The sequence below is a fragment of the Girardinichthys multiradiatus genome, chromosome 3 (assembly GCF_021462225.1).
Source record: "Girardinichthys multiradiatus isolate DD_20200921_A chromosome 3, DD_fGirMul_XY1, whole genome shotgun sequence".
Lineage (NCBI taxonomy): Eukaryota > Metazoa > Chordata > Actinopteri > Cyprinodontiformes > Goodeidae > Girardinichthys > Girardinichthys multiradiatus.
In genome coordinates this window covers 1814320-1838941 of record NC_061796.1, presented here as the reverse complement: position 1 = coordinate 1838941, position 24622 = coordinate 1814320, and the positions used below count along the sequence as shown (strand labels likewise).

General features: G+C 42.1%; 2 protein-coding genes across 2 annotated transcripts; both read right to left on the bottom strand.

Moving 5' to 3' along the window:
* Positions 1–1576: 1576 nt before the first annotated feature.
* Positions 1577–24622, bottom strand: rad54b (RAD54 homolog B). The gene is made up of 16 exons (XM_047361515.1): positions 24493–24622; positions 22099–22246; positions 21804–21996; positions 14522–14770; positions 14072–14368; positions 13308–13470; positions 12978–13203; positions 12528–12614; positions 5027–5147; positions 4796–4935; positions 3847–4137; positions 3514–3677; positions 3184–3445; positions 2969–3035; positions 2677–2874; positions 1577–1968 (listed from the first exon to the last, which is right to left on the bottom strand). Exons 2-16 carry the CDS (start codon positions 22243–22245, stop codon positions 1745–1747), a joined length of 2829 nt encoding a protein of 942 aa, XP_047217471.1. The 5' UTR covers position 22246; positions 24493–24622; the 3' UTR covers positions 1577–1744.
* Positions 15202–19873, bottom strand: LOC124865972 (fibrinogen silencer-binding protein). The gene is made up of 2 exons (XM_047361516.1): positions 17468–19873; positions 15202–16723 (listed from the first exon to the last, which is right to left on the bottom strand). Exons 1-2 carry the CDS (start codon positions 17872–17874, stop codon positions 16168–16170), a joined length of 963 nt encoding a protein of 320 aa, XP_047217472.1. The 5' UTR covers positions 17875–19873; the 3' UTR covers positions 15202–16167.

Sequence of the window (24622 nt, the reverse complement as noted above, 5' to 3'; positions counted from 1 at the left end):
AGAAAGCGAGTATTCAAGGACACATGGAAATTGCTTTAAAGAAGTTTCAGACTCTGATTCAGTATTAGTAAATTAGCTCCTAAATGACTCGGAAGGATATTGGGGACAACAATGAGAGATGAACCAAGAAATCGGACAGTTTTTCCTATGCTGACTGGATGGTTATCACTAGGTCAAATACGAAAAAAAAGTTTTCATGTCCCCGTGTTGATAAAATTAATCAAAACTAAGAACTCACCATTTTTAGTCTATAAATGCATCAACTAACATGGACTTTGATGCACAACTTTTTAATTCCAGGGCTGCACAGTGGCGCAGTTGGTAGCACTGTTGCCTTGCAGCTAGAAGGTCCTGGGTTCGATTCCCGGCTGGGGGTCTTTCTGCATGGAGTTTGCATGTTCTCCCCATGCATGCGTGGGTTCTCACCAGGTACTCCGGCTTCCTCCCACAGTCCAAAGACATGCCTGTTAGGTTAATTGGTCTCTCTAAATTGCCCTTAGGTGTATGAATGAGTGAGTGCATGGTTGTTTGTGTGTTGCTCTGTGATGGACTGGCGACCTGTCCAGGGTGTACCCTGCCTCTTGCCCATAGACTGCTGGAGATAGGCACCAGCTCCCCCGTGACCCACTATGGAATAAGCGGTAGAAAATGACTGACTGACCTTTTTAATTCCTTACTTTTCACTTTGATTTGATTCAATAGTCCTTAGAAAAACATGGAAATGGTCCAAATTAGAATCGGCAGGTCAGACCTCAAAGAAACTGGAAATCAGTAATGCCTAGGAAAAACCTAATTGGTGCATCTCCGATAATAATTCAGATCGGGACATTTCAAGCTCTCATTTCGGATCTTACACAGAAACAATAATATGAATTCACATAAAATGTATCGTCTAAATCCTAGAGGAAATCATTTACAGCAAGGTGATGAGAATGAAGCAGGAAAAACATCAACAAATCCCCGACAGGTCACACACTTACAGGTGTCATATCCATAACCTCCCAGAGACCCATTTATTATGAAACCCAGTTGCTTAACAAATTACACACAGTGCCCACCATCATATAAATAATTACTTCTGTATAGAGACTCAAATTGTCCCAGAGACTGGCCAATTTGACAGACATGGATATACATAATCATCCATGCCTCCAGGGTGCGTTCACGCTGCACAGGCACACTGCATGCTGTAACTCCCACGCAGCAGCTTTGTGATGAAGGGCATGAACAGACCAGTCATTCAAAATAACAAACTGAACAGAATGCAGTATGGCACACATTTAAAAGACCGCAGTCACTCAAAGCTAATGCGTGGGGTCACGCAGAACAAAACAAGTTTAATGCCAATTGGTCCGGACTATAAACTAGCTCTCTATGCGACCTGCAGATATGTAAACCATAAATCCTCACAGTGAAGCAGTAAATATTCCTCTAGATGGACTGAAGGAAATGTCTCTTGCATGATCTTATCTATAGACGATATAAAACATGCAACAAACACCCTGCTGTAATCAGACACACCCTTTAAACATTATTTTTTGTCCCTAGCAAGAAATGTTCTCTCATGATCGATTAATCAAGTTTTACACACTTTCTTTGAGAAATGTATTTATTTTGTGAACTATTACAGTATGTTACAGTAATTTAGGACAATTTAGAAGTTTATACAGTAAATAAAACACTGTTGGAAACTGTTAGACCGGTATACTGTGTGTGGAAATCCGTCAACAGATAGGTCAGGTGTTCACTGGGCTGTGTGGGAGATGGTGGTCTGGAAGGCGAAGGTGATGTGGCTTCGTGCGTGATCGAGGTAAGGGTCTGAGAAGGAGTGTGTGTCACCGGAGAAGTGTCTCCACCGCATGAGCTTGGACATGCTGAGATGCTTCTGTGCAGCCCCCCTGCGGTCGCCCTGACGACCGAGCTGGCAAGGCCTGTCAGAAACATGCTCCACCTCCTCCACCTCCATGTCTGAGAAAGAAGAGCGAAGAGTGAGGGAACACATTCAACAAGCTGTGAACCTACAGCTCCCGAAAAGTATATACACTCTTTGAACATTTCCAGATTTATTAAAACCACAAACTTCAGTGCTTTTTATTTGGATTAAAGCATACTGACCAGACTGTGTGGAGTCCACAGTTTATCAGATTCTCCCACCCGAGCTGTGGATCTTTGCAGCTCTTCCAGAGTTACTCAGGGCTTCTTGGCTGCCTCTCTTATTGATGCTCTCTTTGCCAAGCCTGTCAGTTTAACCCTGCTTAACGTTCTCATCTTTCTCCCTGACCTATCTGCTGTGCCCCTTGGTCTTCATGATGCTGTTCATAATCAATGTTCTCTAACAAACCTCTAATCCTTTACAGAACTGGATTTATAAAGAGTTTCAATTAAACACAGGTGGTTTTCAAGTGACGTTTGAAGGGAATAGGTTGCTCTGGATTTAGGTGTAGAGAAGAAAATGCATGCCACACTTTGCAGTTTCTGTTATTCACTAACAAAACGTGAAAACCCTTAGATCCTCCTTCCACATCGTGACTATGGGCAACTTTGTGTTGGCATAACCCCAAAAAATGAATAACATACTTTGTAGTTTACAACTGTAACATCATAGCGTTGAAGAGGTGTGAATATTTTTGCGAGGGACTATAACCGTATGGTTCTGAGTCTGGGAGTCGGGCATACCATTGACAGACCCGTCCGTGCTGCAGCTACAGCTCAGCAGATCATGAGTCAAACACGGTGTGTCCGTCAGGCTGAAAAGATCTCGGAGCTCGTTGGTGGAGAAACTTGTGTGTTCTGCCGCTTTTCCCAAGTCAACCACGGTCCCCGACAGACCCTGTTTGGACACCTGTCTCTGAAATATACGCTCCTCAATAGTGCCTGAGAGGAAGAGACAGATTTGCACGTAAAGCTTCACATCATTGAGGATTTTGACAAATATCCTGCCTGATTAGAAGACTTTTTGCAATCTTGCCTGCAGTGAGGAGACGGTAAATGTGCACCGTCTTTTTCTGTCCATCTCTCCATACTCGAGCCATGGCCTACACAGTTACAAAGAATGCAGCTGAAAACAAGAGCACCATCTGGTGGCTGTAAATATGCTTCACCGTTAACTGAATTATTGGTTAAGATCATCTGCATGTTATTAACAAGTCCAGAAACTCTGATCTGTGACTGTTTGAATCTCACCTGAATGTCATTGGCGGGGTTCCAGTCAATGTCGTACAGCACCAGGTGGGAAGCTCCGATCAGATTAAGCCCCACCCCGCCCGCGTTTGAGCTGAGCAGAAACACAAAGCTCTGAGAGTAGGGACTGTTGAAACTGTCAACCAGTCGCTGCCGCTGGCTCGTGGGGGTCTGACCATCGAGCCGACAGAACGTGTAACAGGCCTGTAGGCACAGGTCCTGAAGCAAGTCCAAAGTCTGAGTGTAGTTTGACACCAAGACCACCCTGTGGGAACACGTTATGTTAGTAAACAGTGCAGATGTCCAGATGACACAGATAAAACCTACACACACCTATCTGAAGGGCTGAGCTGTCTGATGGCACTCAGCAGGTTGGAGAGAACTAAAAGTTTTCCGGAGTCGGAGGTGTTGAATCCTGCTGAAGAATAGGATTCTGGGAAGAGATCGGCGAGACCCTCGTATAAAGAACTCTCCACACATCCGCGGTCTGTTCTCTCCTGCAAGAAGAGCAACACTGTTCAGCCAAATTTCATGACATGCACAAGACACAACGCTAATTAAAATGCTACACCATGAAGCCACTGGTTGCAGCTACAACTTTAATACATTAAGTTTCCATAGAAATGCAAGTTTCCCTCCCCCTTCGGACTTATAGGTAAACATAACCTTGACAGTGACGTGGAGCAAGCCAGGATGGTTGCAGAGCTTCTTAAGCGCAGTGATGCAGGCCAGGTGTGCGCTGCCTTGCGTGAAGCCCTGAAGGCATGCTCTGAAGACATTGTGGCAGAGGAGGTGTTTGTAGAGCTTCTGCTGCAGAGGACACGGCATACAGAACAATGTCCATTCCAGACGAGGTGGCAAGTAGCGGTTGATAATCTCCTGCGTCCGCCTCAGAATGAACATGCCAGTAAGACGAGAGAGTTCAGCAGCGCGCTCTTCCCCCAAAACTCTCTCTTCCTGCAGTGGCAAACAGAAGACGCAGAATAAAGCTGATTCTGTAAATAGACAAGACCAGAAGCAGGACTGACAAACAGACTAGAAACAGAAGCATATTTTTCATATCCTCTGCCATTTGTGGTCCATTTTCTGATATAGTAGAAAATAAATAAATGGACAGATGAAGGAATAAACAGAATATATAACGGACAAAAAACGGGTGGTTAAATGCATGGATGGATGAATCCCAGGCTGCACATATCAATAAATGGAATGATAAACACTAACAAGCTGCCCCCTGCTCAGTATTTTGTGGACTTGAAGTCCCAGGGTTCCTCTTGTTAAAATGAACCTTTTAGAGGTGCCTTGGAGTAAAAGCCTCTGTAGCTTTTTCAGTATGGCAAGACAGCAGTCCCTAAATGGAAAACCTTTAGACCTGATGTGATGAATGAAAACCAGATGGATCCTCTTAATAAAAAATACAAAGCCTACCGTTTTGAGCAACCTACTTTTAGAAATTCAGATGTTTATCATCTAGACAATGGGATAAGGAATAAAGCCTGGAAGAAGTAATTTTCCAAACTCTGGATTTTATTTTTCCATCTTCTCCATAAATTTCAGATTGTGTAGGAACCCTGTGGTGAGGAATAATGATAAACGTTAGAAAGGATAGTATTACCTCAGAGCAGGATGGCTGTCTGGAGTGTAGAATTGGTTCTTCATACACTTTTCTATAAGCGGTTGTCGAACCAAGAATTCCTGGGTTAACAAACTCTATAATGGCGTAGAACTCCTGCAGGTCATTTTGGACTGGCGTCCCTTGAAAATCAAAAAGGGAAACTTCACTCAAATCGTTGCAAGAAGTTGTTCTTATCAGAAAGTCTTCATTCAGACTCAAACAAGTGCGCACCTGTAAGTATGATTCTGCGATTACAGCTGAGGCTGCTGAGGGCGGAGGATGTCTTGATGCTGCTGTTCTTCAGTCTGTGACCCTCATCGCAAATTATGAGACCAAACTCCACTTTCTGGATCTAAAAATAAAAAGATAAAGGGAATAAATGGAAATGAAATTGGGAAAAGGTGATTTAATGATGCTTGAATAGTATGGGCAGATTTGTTGGAACCAGAAAGGTAACTATTAACCCTTTACCTTATAGTCAAGTTTACAACTGAGCGTTTAATCTTAATTGCTGTGAGGCATCTTCAACTTTTCAGCAATTTAGCCTATTTAAAGTAAACAATGCTACTGGCTAGTTTGGTATTTTTTTTTTTTTACCGTGTCCTGTCCGGCAGAGTATCACTCAGAATTGTTGTCTGAGTGCCAAGAAATTCCCCAACAGATTTACTTTCACAAGCAGAGCATCACAGCTAATGCTTTAAAGCTCTGCTTGATATTTATAAAATAAACTTTATTATAAACTTCTTTGGGAATATTTCAATTGTTATGGACACGGAGACTGAAGTGAAAATGAAAAAAGAAGCTCAAAAAAGAGAGAGATGGGGGAAAAAGGGGAGAAAAGGAGGAAAGTGGAGGAGAGAAAGAAGGATGAAGAGAATAAAAGATTACACCCTGCTTGCTTATACACCTGCAGCTGTTTTTTTTTTTTAACAAAATAGTACATGGTAATTCTGAATGTAAAATGTACTTAGTGAGAAGTGCAGCCCAATATAGAACATCTGTGTATCTGTCAACACCTGAAGCTTAACACCTGTGAGTATGGGTGTGGACGCGCTTTTGTATACAAGGTTTCTCCACAAAAATATGCAATAGAGAGTGTGAGGACCCACAGGCCTGCCCCATGGTCCCTGGACGGACACTGAGGAGATCCGAGCCACAGACATCTAAAGGCCCCCCAAAGCAGAGGAACCCCAGGAGAACCACTGCCGGGACTACCACAACCTCCCCAGGGAAGAGCAGTGTAGAGTCCCAGGGGAACCACCCAGCAGCGACAGTGCAGAGGCCCCAGGGAGCCGCAGCAACGAGCCCACAGGCCCCGCCGGCAGCCGTCCACGTCCGAGCAGATCCAGCCATGGACCCAGAGGCCCAAGACCCCGGGACACACCACCCCCCAAGCAGAGGCCCGACAGAGCCCAGGGGGCCAGGCCCCGGCAAGCAGCCACCGGCAGTGAGCCAGCACACACCAAAGCACCCGGCCCTGGACACCGAGAACCACGAGTACACCAGCGGGCAGAGAGTCCAACCATCGGCAGGCGGTGTGGAAGCTGATCCAGGAGAGGGAGCAGTCCAAGACCCAACCTGTCGCAAAAAAAAAAACACAGGCACACAGTCACAATCACCCACTCCCACCCTCACGCATTCACATAAAATCACTCACACCCAACGTAAGGATAAACAACATTGGACGTCATACACTCATTCACACTCCCCATGCATACTCTATACTCCCAGGTCCAGGTGCCGGTACCCCCTAGGGGCAACCAGCCCCCAGACCCAGGAGGTGGTCCCCTTCCCTCCTGGGGCAGAGGCAGGCAGACAGCGCCCAGACCCGGTTGACCCCGGCCCGGCTCCCGCCTCCCCGCCCCAAACCCAGTCCCCAACAACCCCCATCCACCTCCGGAGAGGGGGCTATGTACAAAAGAGGGGTCCACATGGCCCAAAGCAACCCGCCAACCGGAGCCGCCCCAGAACAGAGCAGTCCCGACCCCCCAACGAGCTCCGATCCCAACCCCATGAGTCTCCCACCCCAAGTGAACCCCAACAAGAACCTCCCCTCAGGGCCACCCCCAACAAGGACACCTATATTGAACACATCCCCCCGAACCCATACGCCACGAATCCCCACCCCCACAAGGGCAAACACCCACAGGTGAACTCCGCGGCCAAGAAGCCGATGAAGCCACACCCACACAGCGCAAGCTCCACACACAGCCCCGCTCTAAGAACCCCCGCCGCACCCCGCTCCCCCACCACATGGGTTTCAGTGGAGCTACACGGGCTTTACCCATTACAAATGCACAATGCACTTGTCCATCAGCATTACACTGCAACAGGTAGCTCACTGTTTCATATCCATTCTTGCTTGCATCACTGAAATGATGAAGCTGCAAACTCGTGGCTTGTCCAAAGTCCTGTGGTTTCAGACATCTGTTAACTCCAAACCGTTCAAGCTGATGAAGTCCTTCCAGACAGTTTTTCCACTTCTGGACCATATCATGTGGCAAAGGATCATACCAGCCAACATGTCTTCTGCTTAGATCTTGTAGAATCCCCTTTGCGACCAAGACAACTGGTGCCAAAAATCCAAGAGGATCGTAGATGGAACTTATGATGGACAGGACTCCTCGTCTCGTCAAAGGTCTATCTTTGAGGATGATCTTAAATTTCAGCAGGTCTGATTGTACATACCACTGTACTCCCAACACACGTTCCACAGGTAGATCATCATTATATCCAGGTTCTTCACCTCAATGGATCTTTCATGCTGTGGTATTGCAGTAAGAACACTGCGTCGGTTACTTATCCATTTGAGAAGTTGAAATCCACCTTTTCTGCACAAAGCAAAAAGTCCTTGATATAATGACACAGCTTCCTCTTCTGTACTCACAGAGACCAAACAGTCATCCACATAAAAGTTGTGAAGCACATCATCTATGACATTTGGCGTAAATAGCTGTTGATTGTCCTCTGCACACCTACTCAGTGCAAAACATGCACAGTTTGGAGACGATGTAGCGCCAAAAAGGTGTGCAACCATTCGGTACTCCACCAGATGCTGCTCATACTCTCCATTTGGCCACCAGAGTAATCTCAACAGATCAGAGTCAATTGGTGGTACTCGGACCTGATGAAACAGCCTCAATGTCCGCTGTGATAACAACAGGTTCCTTTCTAAATCTGGTGATGACACCAACCAATGAACTGGTGAGGTTTGGACCTTGTAAGAGTTCATTCAGTGTTTAAAGATTTTCCTCCAAATGTTGCACCACAATCAAACACGACTTATCTTTTTCTTATGAGGATGATATACTCCATGGTGTGGTATATACCAAACCCTCCCATCACAACATTTTCAACTGAGACTCTCTCAGCATAGCCCTTGGAAATTATATCATTCATGAAGTTGGTATAGTCAGAAAGAAATTGATGATTTTTGGTAAACTTCCTTCTGAGATTCAAAACACGCTGTTCAGCCACTTTCCTATTGTTGGGCATTTTCAAATCTTTGTGTCTCAGAGGTAAAGCAATAGTGTAATGTCCATCTTTCAACTTAATTGATTCTGTAACCAGCTCCATGAACTGATTATCTTCTCTGGAACATCCAGGTTGTTCATCTTGAGAACATTCAGGAAAATCGAGTCACAAGTTCTCAAGTTTTGATACAGAAATCTTGTTAACAGTAACAGTGGATTGTAGCTCTCTTGTGTCGACATCACAGTTTCCTCTAAGAGGTCCATTCACTGTGCATCCAAGAATCAACTGCGTAGGGGCGTCCATTTTGACTTCGGATGACATCCCATGGCTCCAGCGCTTTAGGCACATTGGTCCCAATGAACAAATCAACTCCTGAATTGATTTGTTATCTTCAAATTTTTCAGATGTGGCAATCTTTCGAGGTCTTCTTGTTGGGGGATGTTGCTGTAATGAACAGGCATGCTTCTCTGTGTGAATAAGTCAGGTAATTCACAAAAGATGTCTTCATTCAGCCCAGCAATCTCCACATTTGACACAATGTTGCTTCCAACCACCATTTCTTGACCCATCGTCCGTAAAAGAATGCTTGTATGTCTCCCAGTGAAATATAATCTATTCATTAGTTCTTCAGTACAGAAAGATGCAGAGCTTCCAGGATCTAAAAAAGCATATGTTATTATTGTCTTCTGGCTCTTTGTAGACTTCACTCTGACTGGTAAAATAGAGAGAGTACAGCTCACCGGCCCCAGTTAGACCACTGGATTGAGCAGAAATGGAGGCACTTCCACCTGTTGACTCCACTCCCTTCTTCTTATGGACTGGACCAGTTTCCTTTTCTTTGGAGAAGACATGAAACATGGTGGGATGTCTAAAGTTACACACTTTACAGTAATGTTGCCTTTTACAATCTTTGCTGATGTGCCCAGTGCATAAACAGCCAAAACATAACCCATTTTCTTTCAGAAATGTCAATTTCTCCTCATGTGTCCTCTTTTCCAGTAGAGGGCATGTGTCCAAGGAATGTCCAGCTCCACAAAATAAACAACTCCTTATAATAGCTGTCTTCTGTCCTTTTTTTACTTCAAGGTCAGCTTTCTTCTGCGTATCTCCAACAATAGTAGCAAAACTACTTCCTTTTATCTTTAATCGCTGCTGTGATTTATAAATTCCAACATCCTTCTTTGGTCTAGATAAAGAGTCTTGAACATCACCAAAAAGTGGATCACTGGCGATCATCACTTGCCTTTCTACAAACCGAACAATGTCACTGAAAGTTACTCTTCTTTTGAACTTCTCTTGTAAATCACACACATCATTTCTCCATCTGTCCCGCAGTTTAAAAGGCAGTTTTTGATGATTGTTTGCATATTGGCAGAAACATCCATCTCATGCATACAGCCATTGTTTTCCATCACATTACAGCATTCCCTGAGCAAAAAGCTGAATGCTTGTAAAGCCTTTACGTCTTCTGCTTGCGCAAAGCAGGCCATGACAAGACTTTATTCATGTATGCAGCAATTATCTTCAATGAACAACTAAAATGTTCTTGAAGTAAAGATTTAGCTGTAGCATATCCAGAATCACTAGGCATATGAACACAACTTCTTACTCGGTCATGAGGCTGACCTCTAGTGTACTGCTCCAAGAAGTATAAGCAATCTTTGGCAATGTGCGCCTTTGTTTCAATGCTGTGTTCAATCGCTGTCATGAATGTCTTGAATTGGAGTGGATCACCATCAAATATTGGTATGTCCCATTTTGGCAGAAAAAATAAATATTGTTGATTTACAAGCAAGCTTGTAATTTCATTCTGCCTTTCCAACACACTTAACAGTTGTTTATTTTCATCAGCTGACAATGAATTTTTATGATGTGATGGTTGTGGCTGTATTTGATGAAACATTTGTTGAGTCAGAACTTCAACTTGTGTTGTTTTTATCTTCACCTGGTCAGTCAATGTGTCTGGATTTTGTTTAACTTTTGTATCTTTAGGTCGTGCACCCAAATAAGAATAGGACTGAAAAGTTGGAGCTTTGTTATGACAGTCAGTTCCAGCTGCTGTAGGTACAAATGTATCTTCATCAACATTCAACATTTGAGATCTTTTATTTCCATGCTCAAAATATGAATTCATGCCATCAGACCTAATCTGTTCAGCACTAATTACTTGAGAACAGACAGAGCTCTGGAACACTTTAACTTTAGCCATCGAGGCTGCAATTTCAATCTCCAAATCCAGTTCTTCTTTCTTTCTCCTTAGCTGTTCTTTCTGCTCCTCTAAAGCGTGTTTTTGTTTCAACAGCTTGTGTTGTGCCTTTAATGCAGCCGTATCTGCTTCTGCTTTAACACGAGCTGAAGATGTAGAAGACAGAGGACGTAATTCTTGATAAACGACTTCCTCTAGACCTTTTGCTGTCAACATTAGAAACACTGTCACTTGGCTTAACATCATCCTCAACATCACCATTTTCATCACACTCTAAATGCTGAAAAACTAAAGGTGCATTAATCTCTTTATTCACACAGGGTTCAAAACTGGTCAATTGAACCTGATTTAAATCAGCTTCTTCACCTGTTTAAGCTGCATTGTTGAGTTGTCCTGCACCTGAAAGCCATGTTTCAACTTCTTGTATAAATTCAGAATTATATTTAAACAGGCTTGAAAACCAAGTGTTTTGTTTTTCTTGTTCTTCAACAGGACACAGTGGAATAACAGACTCATACAGCTGTTTTGCATTCTCAAGCAATAATTTTAAATCATCACAATGAGACTGAACACTCTCAAGATTTCCTTCATTTTTCATAAGCTCTTTAATAATGTTTATTTCTCCTTTGATTTTATGAACCCTTGATTTGAGATCCTTTTGAAGCTTCTCAACTTTATTTTGTAATGCTTTAACAGTTAATTTTGATCGCCTTTTTCTATCTTTACCGCTTACAACGTAACTTGATTTAGATCCAGCTGACTCCATTTTCCGTTGTTTGTCTTTAACAATTACTCTTCAGACAACGCGACTCAGTGCGTGTGTATTTGTCCATACAAATTGAGCTGCAGTGAAGGAATCTCATTCAAATAACTGATGACGCTGCGCTGCGCTCCATGCGCCATTACCGTTTCCAAACTGTTCCAAGCAGAAGCGAAGAATCCAGACTTGCCTTTCCAATAAGCCGCTCATTCAAATTGTCAGTTTCTGTTGACGATAACTGTGCGGCAAACTAACGATGTTGTAGAGGACCGCACTGGGTTAACTCGGTGAATTTCGACTGTCAGACGAGTGCTTCAAATACTCTCCAGGCCGCTTCTTGTATGTTGCAACCATCAATTTATTCTACTTTAATTGCCATACTTCTCTTTACAGGACTGACACATACTGACCAGGCAAAACCATACAACGGTGCCAACAATACAACGAGGTCATGTCACGGTCAACAGAAATTACGACCACCACCAGCGCACCCACTTCCTCATACATACAAAACCAGCGCGCCAGTATGGCTCCCATTCATACCTTAGTGACAGTCACGTCCACCTCGACACACCCACCACCCAAGTGTCAAAGCCATGTGCTCCTGCCACATCAATAATTACTTATTTTAATCACATGGCTCTTACAGTACAGATGGTGAAAAAAGAGCCAAGGAAGCAATCCAAAACCATTCAAGCTGAGCTCCAAGGTCAAGGTATTCTGTTGTATTTTATTCTTTAGACAAACAGAATGGTGGGTCTGGTTCCCTTACAGTGCCTGGCAGATTTGCTTTACAAAGTGAACAACCAGAGAATCAAAGACCCAGCGAGGCAGTCCTCACCGCCCCAAAATCATTGCATTAACACAATGCAACAACCCTCACCGGCCACAGGCAATAAACAGCCCCACCCACAGACAGCAACTGCCAACAGCACTGGCACTGGGTGCAACGCATTGAGCGGATTGGCGGCCCCCCAGAGGCCCAAGAGCAGCCCCCACACCAACTCCACTGAGCCCAACCCCCACGCCCAGGTTACCACTGGGAACAGTTTACAGGACACAGCCATTCCACTAAGATAGCCATGCTACCCAGCCAGGGTAGGCCAAACTCCCCAAAATCCACAGGCAGGATGCAGATCCCACCCATCCAAGCCATGCATCCATTTTGCACAATTCCACAATTAAGACAGTTACATTATTTTGTTTATTATCTAAAGCTACCCCCTGTAAGTAAATTCATATGTTAATAAGCTGCATGTTTAGCTGTGTGGCATGAGATGAATGTACTGTACCTGCTCCAGACACCGTAGCAGCATTTCATAGCTGATCACAAGAACACTATGAAGAGGAGATGCCAAAAACTCCTCGAACCTGTGGTCCTAAACAGATTACAAGAACATTAAGCGTTAGTACACTCGAGCCAATAATTGATGTTTATTGAATAAATTGATTAAAGCAGCAATGCTAGGTTGAATAGAAATTTGTAATCCATGATCACTGCTTTCAGTGACTGTTTTTGTAAGCAGTTGGACTCTTTAGTAGCGCTGAGCAGTTTCTTAAACCATTCATACACCACTAAATATGGAAGAATGACCTCAAATGTAATAAAGCATGTGATTTGCACACAAAACTGGCTTGCCATTCGACCATCTCCACGTACAGATACTCATCGAGTGGAAATACCACCATCAGTGTCACTTCGCTGTCATGGTCTCTGAAGTCTGAAACTAAAGTCCACACACCTGATCCACAGTGAAGACACTGATTCGTTCTCGCCCGAGCCACTTGGTAAACTCTGCTCTCCAGTTCTGCACGAGGCTGCCTGGAGTAACCACAAGGACGCGCTTCGCAACTGCTTTCCCACCATAAGGTCCCTGCTTAAGCAACGTCCAGCACAGCGTCACACTCTGCAGGGTCTTTCCAAGCCCCATTTCATCAGCCAGGATGGCGCCGTGACGACCTACGGCTCTAAAGCACATGATCCTTTAAATTTCCTGATAAGGGCAATGATTAATTTCACGGATTTCAGGAGGAGATTTATTAGGTATTTACATAAGGAACATCATTCCTACCTCATACCCATTATGCACTCATAGAGGAAGAGGATGCCCTCCCTCTGGTGGGGTCGCAGGTGCGTGGTCAGGTATGGATCAATTACCACATCGACCACAGGAAGACCTGACTTGTTATGAAGCCACTGGTGGTTAGAAGGTGGGCGAGGCATCACTAGTGCACCTATGAAAACAGGTTTTTAAAATGACAATCCCAAACTTCAAAGACTAAATATCCCCATCATACTTTTACTCATCTGCCTTGCATTTCAGTAGTGTACACAGAAAAGGTTAACTAAATAATGCTCCAGTATTATTTGTCTATACATAATATACATTATTTATGTATTCTCCACCATTTTTTACAAGTCAAAAATGTACACGGCATGGGTGTCTTAACTTATAAATCCCAGATGAACCACAAATATCACTGCAAAGAAATTTCTGTAAGCGCTACATAAATACAGCAATGACCCCATAAAACATCCTTATTATGGGGTCATTGCTGCATTCATGTAGCAGCCTGTCCAGTAGAACTGGTAAATATTCGCTCCCCTCAGCATGATAAGTGCTTGCATGCAGAAGATTGGCCCTATTATCTGATTTGTTCAGTCTATAATTATTTGACCACTTTGGGGCACTCAGGCTGTGCGACATGATGTTTCGCAAAATCCAATTATTATCTTCATTAGACCAACAACAAAATCATTTGGATATGTCACCATGTGTGGCTGTATGAGGAACTGTGTGACAGCAGTTTAAAGTTAATAACTTAACCTACATACCTGGAGCTAATGGGTTATAACGAGGTTTGCTGGTTTGTTCTCCTTGAGTTTTATTTTCTGGATGTCCTGCTCTGCCAAGCATTGTTGGGGGGCAGAAAGGTTTGGAGTTAAAGCGCCGAGAGGGAGAAGCAGCCTTTGTGAGCAACTCCACTTGATCTGTGTGAACCTCTTGGAAACAACGGCCTTTGGCAAAGTCCTCTGCAGAAATAATGCCCATCACCTCTATCTCCTTCCCTCCAATCATCAGGGTCTCTCCCTCAGACAGTGAGGCCAGCTCTGACACCTTGTAGCCACTACCTGGTACACAAACATGCTGTGAAGATCATATAAAGTGTATTGCAAAAATCTTCTTACCTTTATATTACTTATTTATGGCTTTCAAATATATGTAAGGTGGGGCATGCAAATGTATTAAGCCCCTTTACTGATACCAGTGTTCTTAAGGCTCACCCTTTCCAATATCCTTCCCCTCCATGTCTTTGAGTATGACTGTTCGCCCTTTAGTAACCAGCACAGCGTCACCCTCCCAGCGCTTATGTTTCTTCTTACTGGCTTTGCACCACACCACACTGAAGTAACGTACAGCGTCCTGTCCAGAGGCAGAGTCAGAGCCTGCAGCTCCAAAAACACAGTCCGAATCTACAGAGGGTTGAGGGGTTTGAGGAGACCCATGAGTCCACCGGGGGCTTCCATTTACTCCTACAAGACAGAGACAAAAAAAAAAAAAAAAAGTGGCTGAAAAACCCAACTAAGACGCAAACAAGCAAGACACCAATAGAGGGCACTGTTGCACCAATTCTTGAACTTGAACGAAAGCCAAAACAGCAGCAGTGATGCCCTGCTCTTAGAAAATTAGTTAGACATTCATTAAAAAGATAGCTTGGATTATCACTTTGTAATTAAGATCTATGGAAACATTATTTATTTAACAATAAAATGAATGACCAGTACATGATCAATGTCCTTTAATAGAAATCAGGGAAGATGAGAACAAACTTTTATACAAACATTACAGGACAACCAACATCAAATTCACATATATATATCTATAGATATATATCTATCTATAAATAGATAGATATCTATAGATAGATATCTATAGATAGATATATATCTATCTCTCTATATATATATATATATATATATATATATATATATATCTCCATCTCAGCACCCGGAGAGATTCCCCAACTTTCACATTTTGTTTTACTTATTTTCACCTTAAACCACCTAATCAGAACATGTTTCTCAATTGTGACACAATTATGATTTAGAAAACATTTTTAGACATGTTCTTTTAGTGACCCATTTTTTTAAAGCTGATATACAAAACTGTTCAGTTTTCCAAGAACTTAAAAAATAAACTGCTTTTATGTTTATTACTCCCTAATTCTTAAAATACCAGACGAACAGGGCAATTTTATACATTTTAAACTAATATGATTTGTCCAAACTGTCCTACCACTTACACTTATATTGTAAGAGCAATCCTAATAATCTTGGCTAATAAAGACTATCCTGACAAACCCACAGCTACATACCAGTTGCAGAGGAAAAAAGTATTTCACTTTGCGCAATCACAGCATGACAGAAAAGTCTTAATGTTCATCAGCGACGAGCATAAACAGTAACTGAGGCAGGATATCCTGCAAGAACAAAAGGATAACCACATACAGTAGGTATGTATGAGGCACTACGTTTCCAAAAGTAATTCATTTTCTGGAAATGCCCTCAAGCATCCATCTGATGTCACTGTTCATCAGAAGCACTTTAATCTCCATAGTGTCACATCCACTGTCACACACATACAGTGTCATGCAAAAGTATTCAGACCCAATTACATTTTTCCTATTTAGTCATGTTACAGCTTCAAGTTTAAGTGTAGTTTACTAGGATTTTATGGGATAGGCCAATTAAAAATGGACTGGATTTTCTTGAAGGTTATCAAAGTAAAGAGGTCGTCATACTTTCTTTCCTTTTTTGTGCTGGTCTGTCGCATAGAGTCCCAATAAAATACATAGAAGATAATGGAACTAGAAGAAGTCAAAGGGGTGCGAATATATTTGCAAACCACAGTATGTGCATGATGCTTCTTGTTATAGAGGAACTGGTAGCCCATGTCTCAGTCGGGCAGCCTTTAGTTTCTCCACTTTAATTCTGGCTCTCAAAAGCTCCTCCTCCAGTTCCTGCTTCCTCTTCAGACCCTCTCTCTTCTCCTCCAGGTACAGCGCGACCTTCCTGTGATTGGCCAACACCAGCTCATGCTCCTCCTTGGCCAGGTGCAGAGGACGAAACCTATCCGTCTCGTGGCGGGGGTAGATGTCATTTTGGTAGACGTCATGGCTTAAAGGCAGCGGCGAGGCAGAGAGGGCGATGTTAACGGAGGAGGAAGTGGGAGACAAGGATCCCTCGTAATTATGGGCACTGGCCAAGTCCTGCTCTCCGTCTTGCTCCTGAAATCCATCCAGCACTGGACCTGCGCGCGAGGTGACGACAGGGAGGTCTGGCGGTGGTTTTACATCCTCGTCAGGGTCTAGCTGGACCACCTCGTGAATAATACTTGGTACAGCTGCCGAATAATCCTGGAGTCCAGCCAGAGAGGAGCTGCTGCCAGGATGCTCTATGGGGGAATTGTGCTTGTTGTATATTAACCTACAAACAGCAAAGAGATGCAGATGAGTATTAAAAGAGAGCTAAAAACACTAATTATGATGTTTTAATACAGGTTTGATCTTTACTTTCTTACATGTAAATGTGAGACTTTAAGGCTTTATGTGTATGAGTTTGTCAAAGAGTCACGGTTCATTTAAACCTGATGAACATGCTGACAACTCCAGGAAAGGTCCTCTTTATTTCTGTTGAAATGTTGTCACTTGATAAATCTATTTTTAAATATGTGTGTAACAAAAAAAAGGGATAAATATATTAAGTAATAAAAATCCGCCTGGTCCCAAATTTTATTTGTCACAAACTCAAACATGACGTCTGCCTATAAATGTTTCAGTGTTTGTTGTTTCTCAATATTCTAAAAACAAAAATGTTTTACAAGTAATGTCATTTACCCACATTTATTTTGCTGAGGATATTGATAAATAAGTGATTAAATGGAAGAAATCAAAAGGTCTGTTATCTCCTAAATCTTATTAGTGATTCGGTGTTTCTGCAAATTCTGGATGTTGAGCATTTTTCCAGGTCAAATGAGATCATAAAATATTGTTTAATGTCTTGCAAATGAAAACATTTCATGAGAAAAAAATAAAAACAGAAGTAAATTAATCTTAGTGTTTTAAAGTTTCTTTGTCTTTTAATAAGTTCTACGCCGTTGCGATAGATGGGAGGATATGGGTCTGATTCTATGAAAGTGTTGCAAGCCCTGAGGTGTAGGTTTGACTGTACCTGCGCAGTGCTTGGTCCTTTTCGTGGATGGGCACATGGTGAAACAAGTGAGGTATCATCTCCATAATCCTCCTGGTCGGCTCAGAGATGCTCCCTCTGTACTCTGGCTGGGCGTGTCTCCGTTGCATCACTTCCTGCTTAGCTGACTCCTTCAGCCTCTTGTAGAGGGTCCTGAGGCCCTGGGCGGTGCGGTGGGGTCTGTCCCCTCCAAGAGCGTTGTACTGTTCGGCCACAGTGTCCCAGCACTTGTTCTTGTCCACGATGACGGCGTGCTTGTTGGTGTGCTCCTCCAAGATGCGGATGTGAGGGCGGACCAGCTTCAAGAGGTCCAGCTTCTCGGAGAGGGTGAAGTTAGAAGAGCGAGCTTTACCCACCATGCTGGACATGAACACAGAGTTGGAGGCCATCTTACAGCATAGCACACTGAGATGGACCAAATCAGGCCTAAAACTGTTTTCGTCTTTCTGAAACCAATCTCAGAGTTGTAGCTCCCCACTCTGCTTTGCTGTCTTTTTTCTTGGTCCCCGGTCACACACTGGCCTAACAGTCATTCATGTCTCATTTCCCTTCTCTTCTCCTCCAGATAAACCCTTGGCTTTGACTAACAAGTGCATGGATTCACACTCTGGTCCTGTGTTCTCTCACAGCTACGTTGCACAATAAAAACTGGCTGTGCTGCACACAATAAGAATCAGGCTTAACTAGGCCAGCCTCGTTTAGGCCCCCGCCTACCAGCGGAGGGCTTTGGATGAATTCCTCTCAGCTTAGGCTGACGTAGTTAAGCCGCTTAAGCCCAGCCCGACCTACTTACAGCTCGGTCTGTGTAAACCCCAAACCAAGCACAGCAGCATCACAGTCACACTTTCTGATCTGCTTTAAATAAAAATGACAGCAGATGCGGGGCTGTGTTTTCCACAGAGAGAGGGGGACGTGTTTTTAAACGCAACATTAGAGGCTGCTGCGGGGTTAGAGGGTCTGTTTATCTATAGAGAGGGAAGATTTGGAATAGTGCTGGCTTAACTACAGGGAGGGGGGAGGGGTGTGGGCGGACTGCGCATGCCCGGACAAGCAGCGCTCCAGCCCACAGCAGGCGCGCTCAAATCCACCAAAATACACACCTGTTCCACAAATCAAAGCGCGTGCAAAAAAAGTGCCGAGCAGGCGGGACCGCGCGTGCGCGCCGCGTGTGTTCAGCAGCGGAGATGCTCAAAGTAGTCCTAAACTGACCGCACCAACCCCGCTGCCCCTCAGCCTCCACCCATCCACGTTGATAAGCGCTATTGTTGTGGCTGATGAAGGCATCCACGGTGAACAGAACCAAACAAGGCGAATCCCGCCCGCCCTTACAGTAATGGATAAGGACTGTATCATAAGAAATACAAATAAGGCAGGGCTTTGTGCTAAATTTGGCATTGTTGGTGCAGACAGATGCCTCTAACGCGACAAACACTTCGATGCATTAATGTTAAATGAGAGGAAACCAGATTTAACAGCCTATGTGACTGGTATGTGAATTGTAGATATGCAGCCAAACACTGTTACCTGTTCACCATTTATATAAATGGTGAACAGGTAACATTTACAGATATTTCTTATCTTATGGTTCAAATAAATGTAATATTAAATAGGTCAGTCAGTTGGGACAATGTTAAGATTGAAAAGCGCCACTCTGATGAAAGTTGAACACTGTACATCAGAACATCTATCTGGACCTAAAACATTAGTATCGTATAATTTGAATGGTAGTACTCTTAATGTCTCTTGCATTTGTTTTGCATTCATTGATGTCAAAATATTGTATAGATTACTGTCTTCACACTGCATTGTGAGGGTTGTCAGAAAAGACTAAGTCAGTGTGATACTGTCAACAGAATATTGCAAACTCTTTCATTAATATCTTACATGCCTTTATTTGGAATACGAGTCTTAAATCCTCATCTGTTGTTTGTCGGATCAGAACCAACAGTCTCATATAGAGTTTACAATTATTTCTTTCAGAAACGGTGAAAATGAGTTTATGGTCTAGGGTTCCTACACATTGCTTATTTCAAAACACTACAATTAGAAGATTTTTTAAAGTATCAATACATAAATATACTATGAATCTATGGCAGATGGATGAATGGATGTTTTAGAAAATAGTAAAAGGAATACAGCCTAGAACACAAATATTTTTCCACACGCCATTTTCCTTTCACATACTGATCTAGATCTGGAAAATACTTGTGCTGGCTGCAAAGGAATTTTATGATTTGGATTTCCTAAAAGGTAACATTAGCAAACAAATGTCCACACACAACCTAACGAGTAAAATTAGTGAACCTTCAACATCACAAGCCTTCAGGATTTATCATGTTCTTCTTTTTTGACTCTGTGGTGGCATCAGCCATCTTCTATGGCAGCAGCTTATCTACAGCTGAGAGGAGGCGGTTAGATAGCACTGTGTCCTATGCTCCCTGGACACAGTGCAGGTAGTGGGAGACAGAACAACTCCTGAAAAAAATAACATCGCTGTTGGACAATGCCTCTCACCCCATTCATTAAGCTGTTGCAGAACTGGAGAGCTCCTTCAGTGACAGACTGCTGCATCCTAGGTGCACACAGAATCGTTATCACAGGTCCTTCTTCCCTGCAGCTGTTAGACCTTTTAAGCATCACTGCTTCCAACAGACTCAATAAGTGTTCACATCCCTGCTGTTGTTTGCACAGTTTGTCTGTTTTTATACGTAAATATATGTGCACATGTTGTACATTTTATCCTAGTCAGTTGCACATTTCTTTCAATCTGAGTACTGAAGATTTGAATAACTGCTGGTGTACCTGAATTTCCCCACAGACGCACAATAAAAGGTTATTTCTATGCTATTCTATTCTCTATGCACAAGAAGATAAAAACTAACCAAGGAGAATCAATTTGGTTGTAAATATAAAGTTAAAGGCTATAGCATTTCTAAGCATAAATGAGGATTGCAATTTATCTTCTTTTTTTAAAGCTTTTTTGTAAAAGAACCTTCTTTTCATGTTTTTTCCCCTAAATGTACATTCGTTTGCTGTTCTGCTCTTTTAGGGAGCTCATACCCAAGTAGAAACCATAAAATGGACTTTCTTAACTTTCTGTCGTATACACTGATCACAGGGCTGTACTTAAAGCAAAGATTTCATACTCCAACTCTCTCGAATTACCTCCACCTGCTCCTCCGGGGGGATTCTGGGAAACCCCACAGGTTGGATATGAGATAATCTCTCCAGAAAATCTAATGTTGCCTCATTGCCTCCACCTGGTGGGACATGTCTAATACGCCTCTAGGGCTGAAACAATTAATCATGGTTAATCAATTATTGAAATAATTGTCAACTAATTTAGTAATTAAATAATCAGTATCTGGAGTATACAAACTCTAAAACAAGCCATTTGTTGAAAGAACAACACACTCAGAGCAGTAATTAATGTGTACAAGAATATATACATTTTCCATTTAAAATTAAAATCCTTCTTTGTCTCTAAATCGATTAATCAAAAACATTGTCAACAGATTAGTCGATTAGCACAATAATCGTTAGTTGCAGCTTGGGTGTTATCTGTGCTGTACTTTGTACGCTGAACTCCTTGTGCAATTAAACAAGGACTGTGTATTTCCAAGAAGTCCAGCGTCTGTCGTTTCACTTTTAGTAAAGTGAATAATAGAATTATCTTCACAATAGTTAAACATGCTGGTAACATGCTTGCAGAAACCAGTTATTTAACATTTTTTCATTTGCTTCCTGATACATCACATACTAACAGCAGCAGCAAAAATATAGCTCAAAAAAGGACGGAAAACAGAAAACAATAAAACTGTAAACGTTTTAGTTAAATGAGTCTTTCTGGCGGTGAAATTCACTTCAATTCCAAATCTTTTTACTCTACGCATAAACTATCCTCATGCATCCATCCAAAACCATCCATTCTTAAAACATGAACATAAGGAATATGGTCAATTCTTCAGAGACTACAAACTGACAACATAAACATTTAAGTAACAGCAGCTATAAATATAAAAAGCAAATTTATGTGATTGTAAATATTAACTTAGATTTTGGTTTGCATCAATGTCAAACACCTAACAGAAAACTTCACGGATGGTTAAACAGCTTTGCTGTAATAAAGGCTTAATTGGTTGGGTGTTAATTAATTAAGCTTCCACAGAGCATCTCGTTTTACTTTTATGGCAATAATTCCCTACAAATACCATCATATGGCAATTTCCAAGCTAAATACTTTTCATCTGTTTTCAACATGCAAACGATTAAAAATAAACAAAACCCAAACTACTGCTATCAGTAAGAGTTGCCTCACCAGATAGATTTATGTCCTCTGCACAGTCTCCTGTAGAGTCTTCATATTTTGTCTCTTCCTCATTTTCTTTACTCTCTGTTGCACTGAGAACACGGGCCAGCGCCTTGGACAAACCTGGAGCAGTCTGGCCCGTTTGAGCCTGAACGCTGCAGGCAGTTTTATTCACAACTGGTGCCGAAAGACTTCTCTGGACCTGCGAGACATCAATCAAAGAAAAAGAAAATATTTGAAAATGTATTTATTAAATTAGGCGAGCAGAGACCTTACCTCAGACAACCTGTTGAGATAAACTTACCTTATCCAGAGCATTCCCCAAACCAAGGTTAGGGGCTAAAGGCTTTGATTCAGCTGCAGGATGTAAGCCAGATGCTCCTGGTGGCACAAACCGAGGTTTTTTCACAGCATTACCCAAAAGTTGACTGGGAGCTCCTGAGCGTCGCATTCTTCATGGGCCGATAAAAGGAAATAAAATGTCAGCCTAATGGTTTTGCTGAGAACAAGATTTAACTCAGTATTACTGCAATTTAACTCAACAGGCTTAGTAACTCATCCAGATATTTTACAAACCTCTGACAGAATGACAAAAAATAAATACAACTTTTTTTTTTTAAGATATTTTTTCAGCACTAGTGGCCTTTATCTTGACAGTAGGCAGGCAGGAAAGAGGGGTAGAGAGAGGGGGAGACATTCGACAAATGTCGCCGGGTCCAGGACTCAAGCCCGGGACAGCCGCTTCGAGGACTGTAGCCTCCGTATGTGGTCACGCGCTTAACCCCTACACCATCAGCGCCGCGCCCAAAAAATACAACTTATTGTCCATGAATCATTACATACCGAAGGGGAATGAATTATTTGATCCTTTGCTGAAGTTGTAATTTAGCTCACTTATAAAAAAATAAACAGTCTCTTGTTTCTAATGGTAGTTTTTCATAAGAGAGATAAAACTAATTACATCAAAACAAAAAATGTTTTTCAAATGTATATTAGATACATTTGTATTTAACCTCCAATACAAAAAATGACCTGACCAGTGATATGTAGTTTCATGTCCATAACCGTAACGTGCTCCGTCTCTAGTCACTTCTTTGCTCCCTTGGTGGCATTTTTGGGGTCATCACAATGCTGGAAGACCCATCCACAACCCACCTTCAGTGTTGCAGCTGAGGGAAGAAGGTTCTCATCCAAGACTTAATGTTACATGCTATCTTCTAAGAATGATAGGTCATCCTGCATTGTTGAGACAAAAACAGCCCCAAAGCATAATACTGCCACTGTCGATTTTGATAGTGGGGGTAGTGTTATTCAGGTCATCTTCAGCATTTCTCTCCCTTCCAACATGCCGGGTCGGCCGTATGCCAAAAAGGTCAATTTTGGTGGCATCCGACTAGAGTACCTCTCCCATAGTTTTCTCTGAGGAAATTGACATGTTCACTGTCAAACCTGGGACAATGTGACCTTCTTAGCAGGATTACAATTACTTACAGTGTAATATGTAAATACTGGTAATTTTAGTTACTGTGGTCCCAACTGATTTCAAATTATTAATAGACTCCTCCAGTGTAGTTGTGGGTTGATTGCTCACTTTTCCTATGATCATCCTCAACTCATTAAGCAAGATCCTGTTTCGAGCTCCAGACAGAGAGTGAGTTATGGTAATTTTATACATTTTCCATTTTCAACTAATGGAACGACCAGTTACCTTCTCACCAAGTTTTATGCTGTTGGTCCTATAGTCCATTCAATCCATGTCCATTTCTACTACCTTCTCTTTGAAAGCCCTTAAGAGCTTTTTGGACATGCACATGATGCTGGAAAAGTTAGTGTATTAGAAATGTATTTAGTGGGTAGATTTGCACACATGTCAAGGTGAAATCAGGAGTATCAGTGGTATCTAGAGCTCTGTGTTTTAAGGGATCAAATTCTTATTTATCTCAATAACACACAAATTAATTTTTTACTTTTATGCATATCGTTTCCCTTCCAGACTTTTAGGTGATATTTTGTCTCCCCTAATTAAAGTAAACCTTTATATTATTATATTATAACTTTCACTATATGAGGGCAAAGTTACAAAATGCCTTGGGGATCAAATAATCATGTCACCTTCTGTACTAACTCATATGATAAACTAAAACAAGTCAACTTCTCTAATACTAATTGCAATTCAATTTATTTTTCAAGTGATAATTTAATTTCTCCTATGACAAATACCCACAATGCCGGATATAAACACAGACCTGGAAGCCATCTTAAACCTTGTTAGACTGTGTAACTGATAATCTGATAAAGGTGATTTTATCAAATTGTCACCACATTTACTATCCTGTTAGTACTCAACTTTTGCATGATAAACAGTCTGCTTATTTGTACATTTCATGTAACAAAGCTAACAAGTAAAAACAAACATGATCCTTCTAATGAATGTAAAGCATTTTCCCCTGATGATATCAGCTAATATTAGGGATTTTTTTTTCAAACATTTATTGTGTTGATCATCTAAACTAACAAGGCCCTTCTGCTCTTTTAATGCATGTATACATTTATCATGAGAAGCTAACTACCATCCTGCTACATGAACCTGCTTATTTGGTGCGACAGGTTAGCAAACTAGCCAAAACGTTACGGAACAAGTTGCTGAAAGTGTTTAACAACGGAAGAAATATTATGTTAGTCAAGGTCTTATACATACCTGGACAAGGTGAACGTCACATTAAAACATCTAAGAGCATAAAATCAACCAGATTCACGTTAAAACTTTGGACTAACGTTTCCGTTTCTCCCGCTGAACGGCGCAAAGAATCTGATTGGTTTAACGCTTC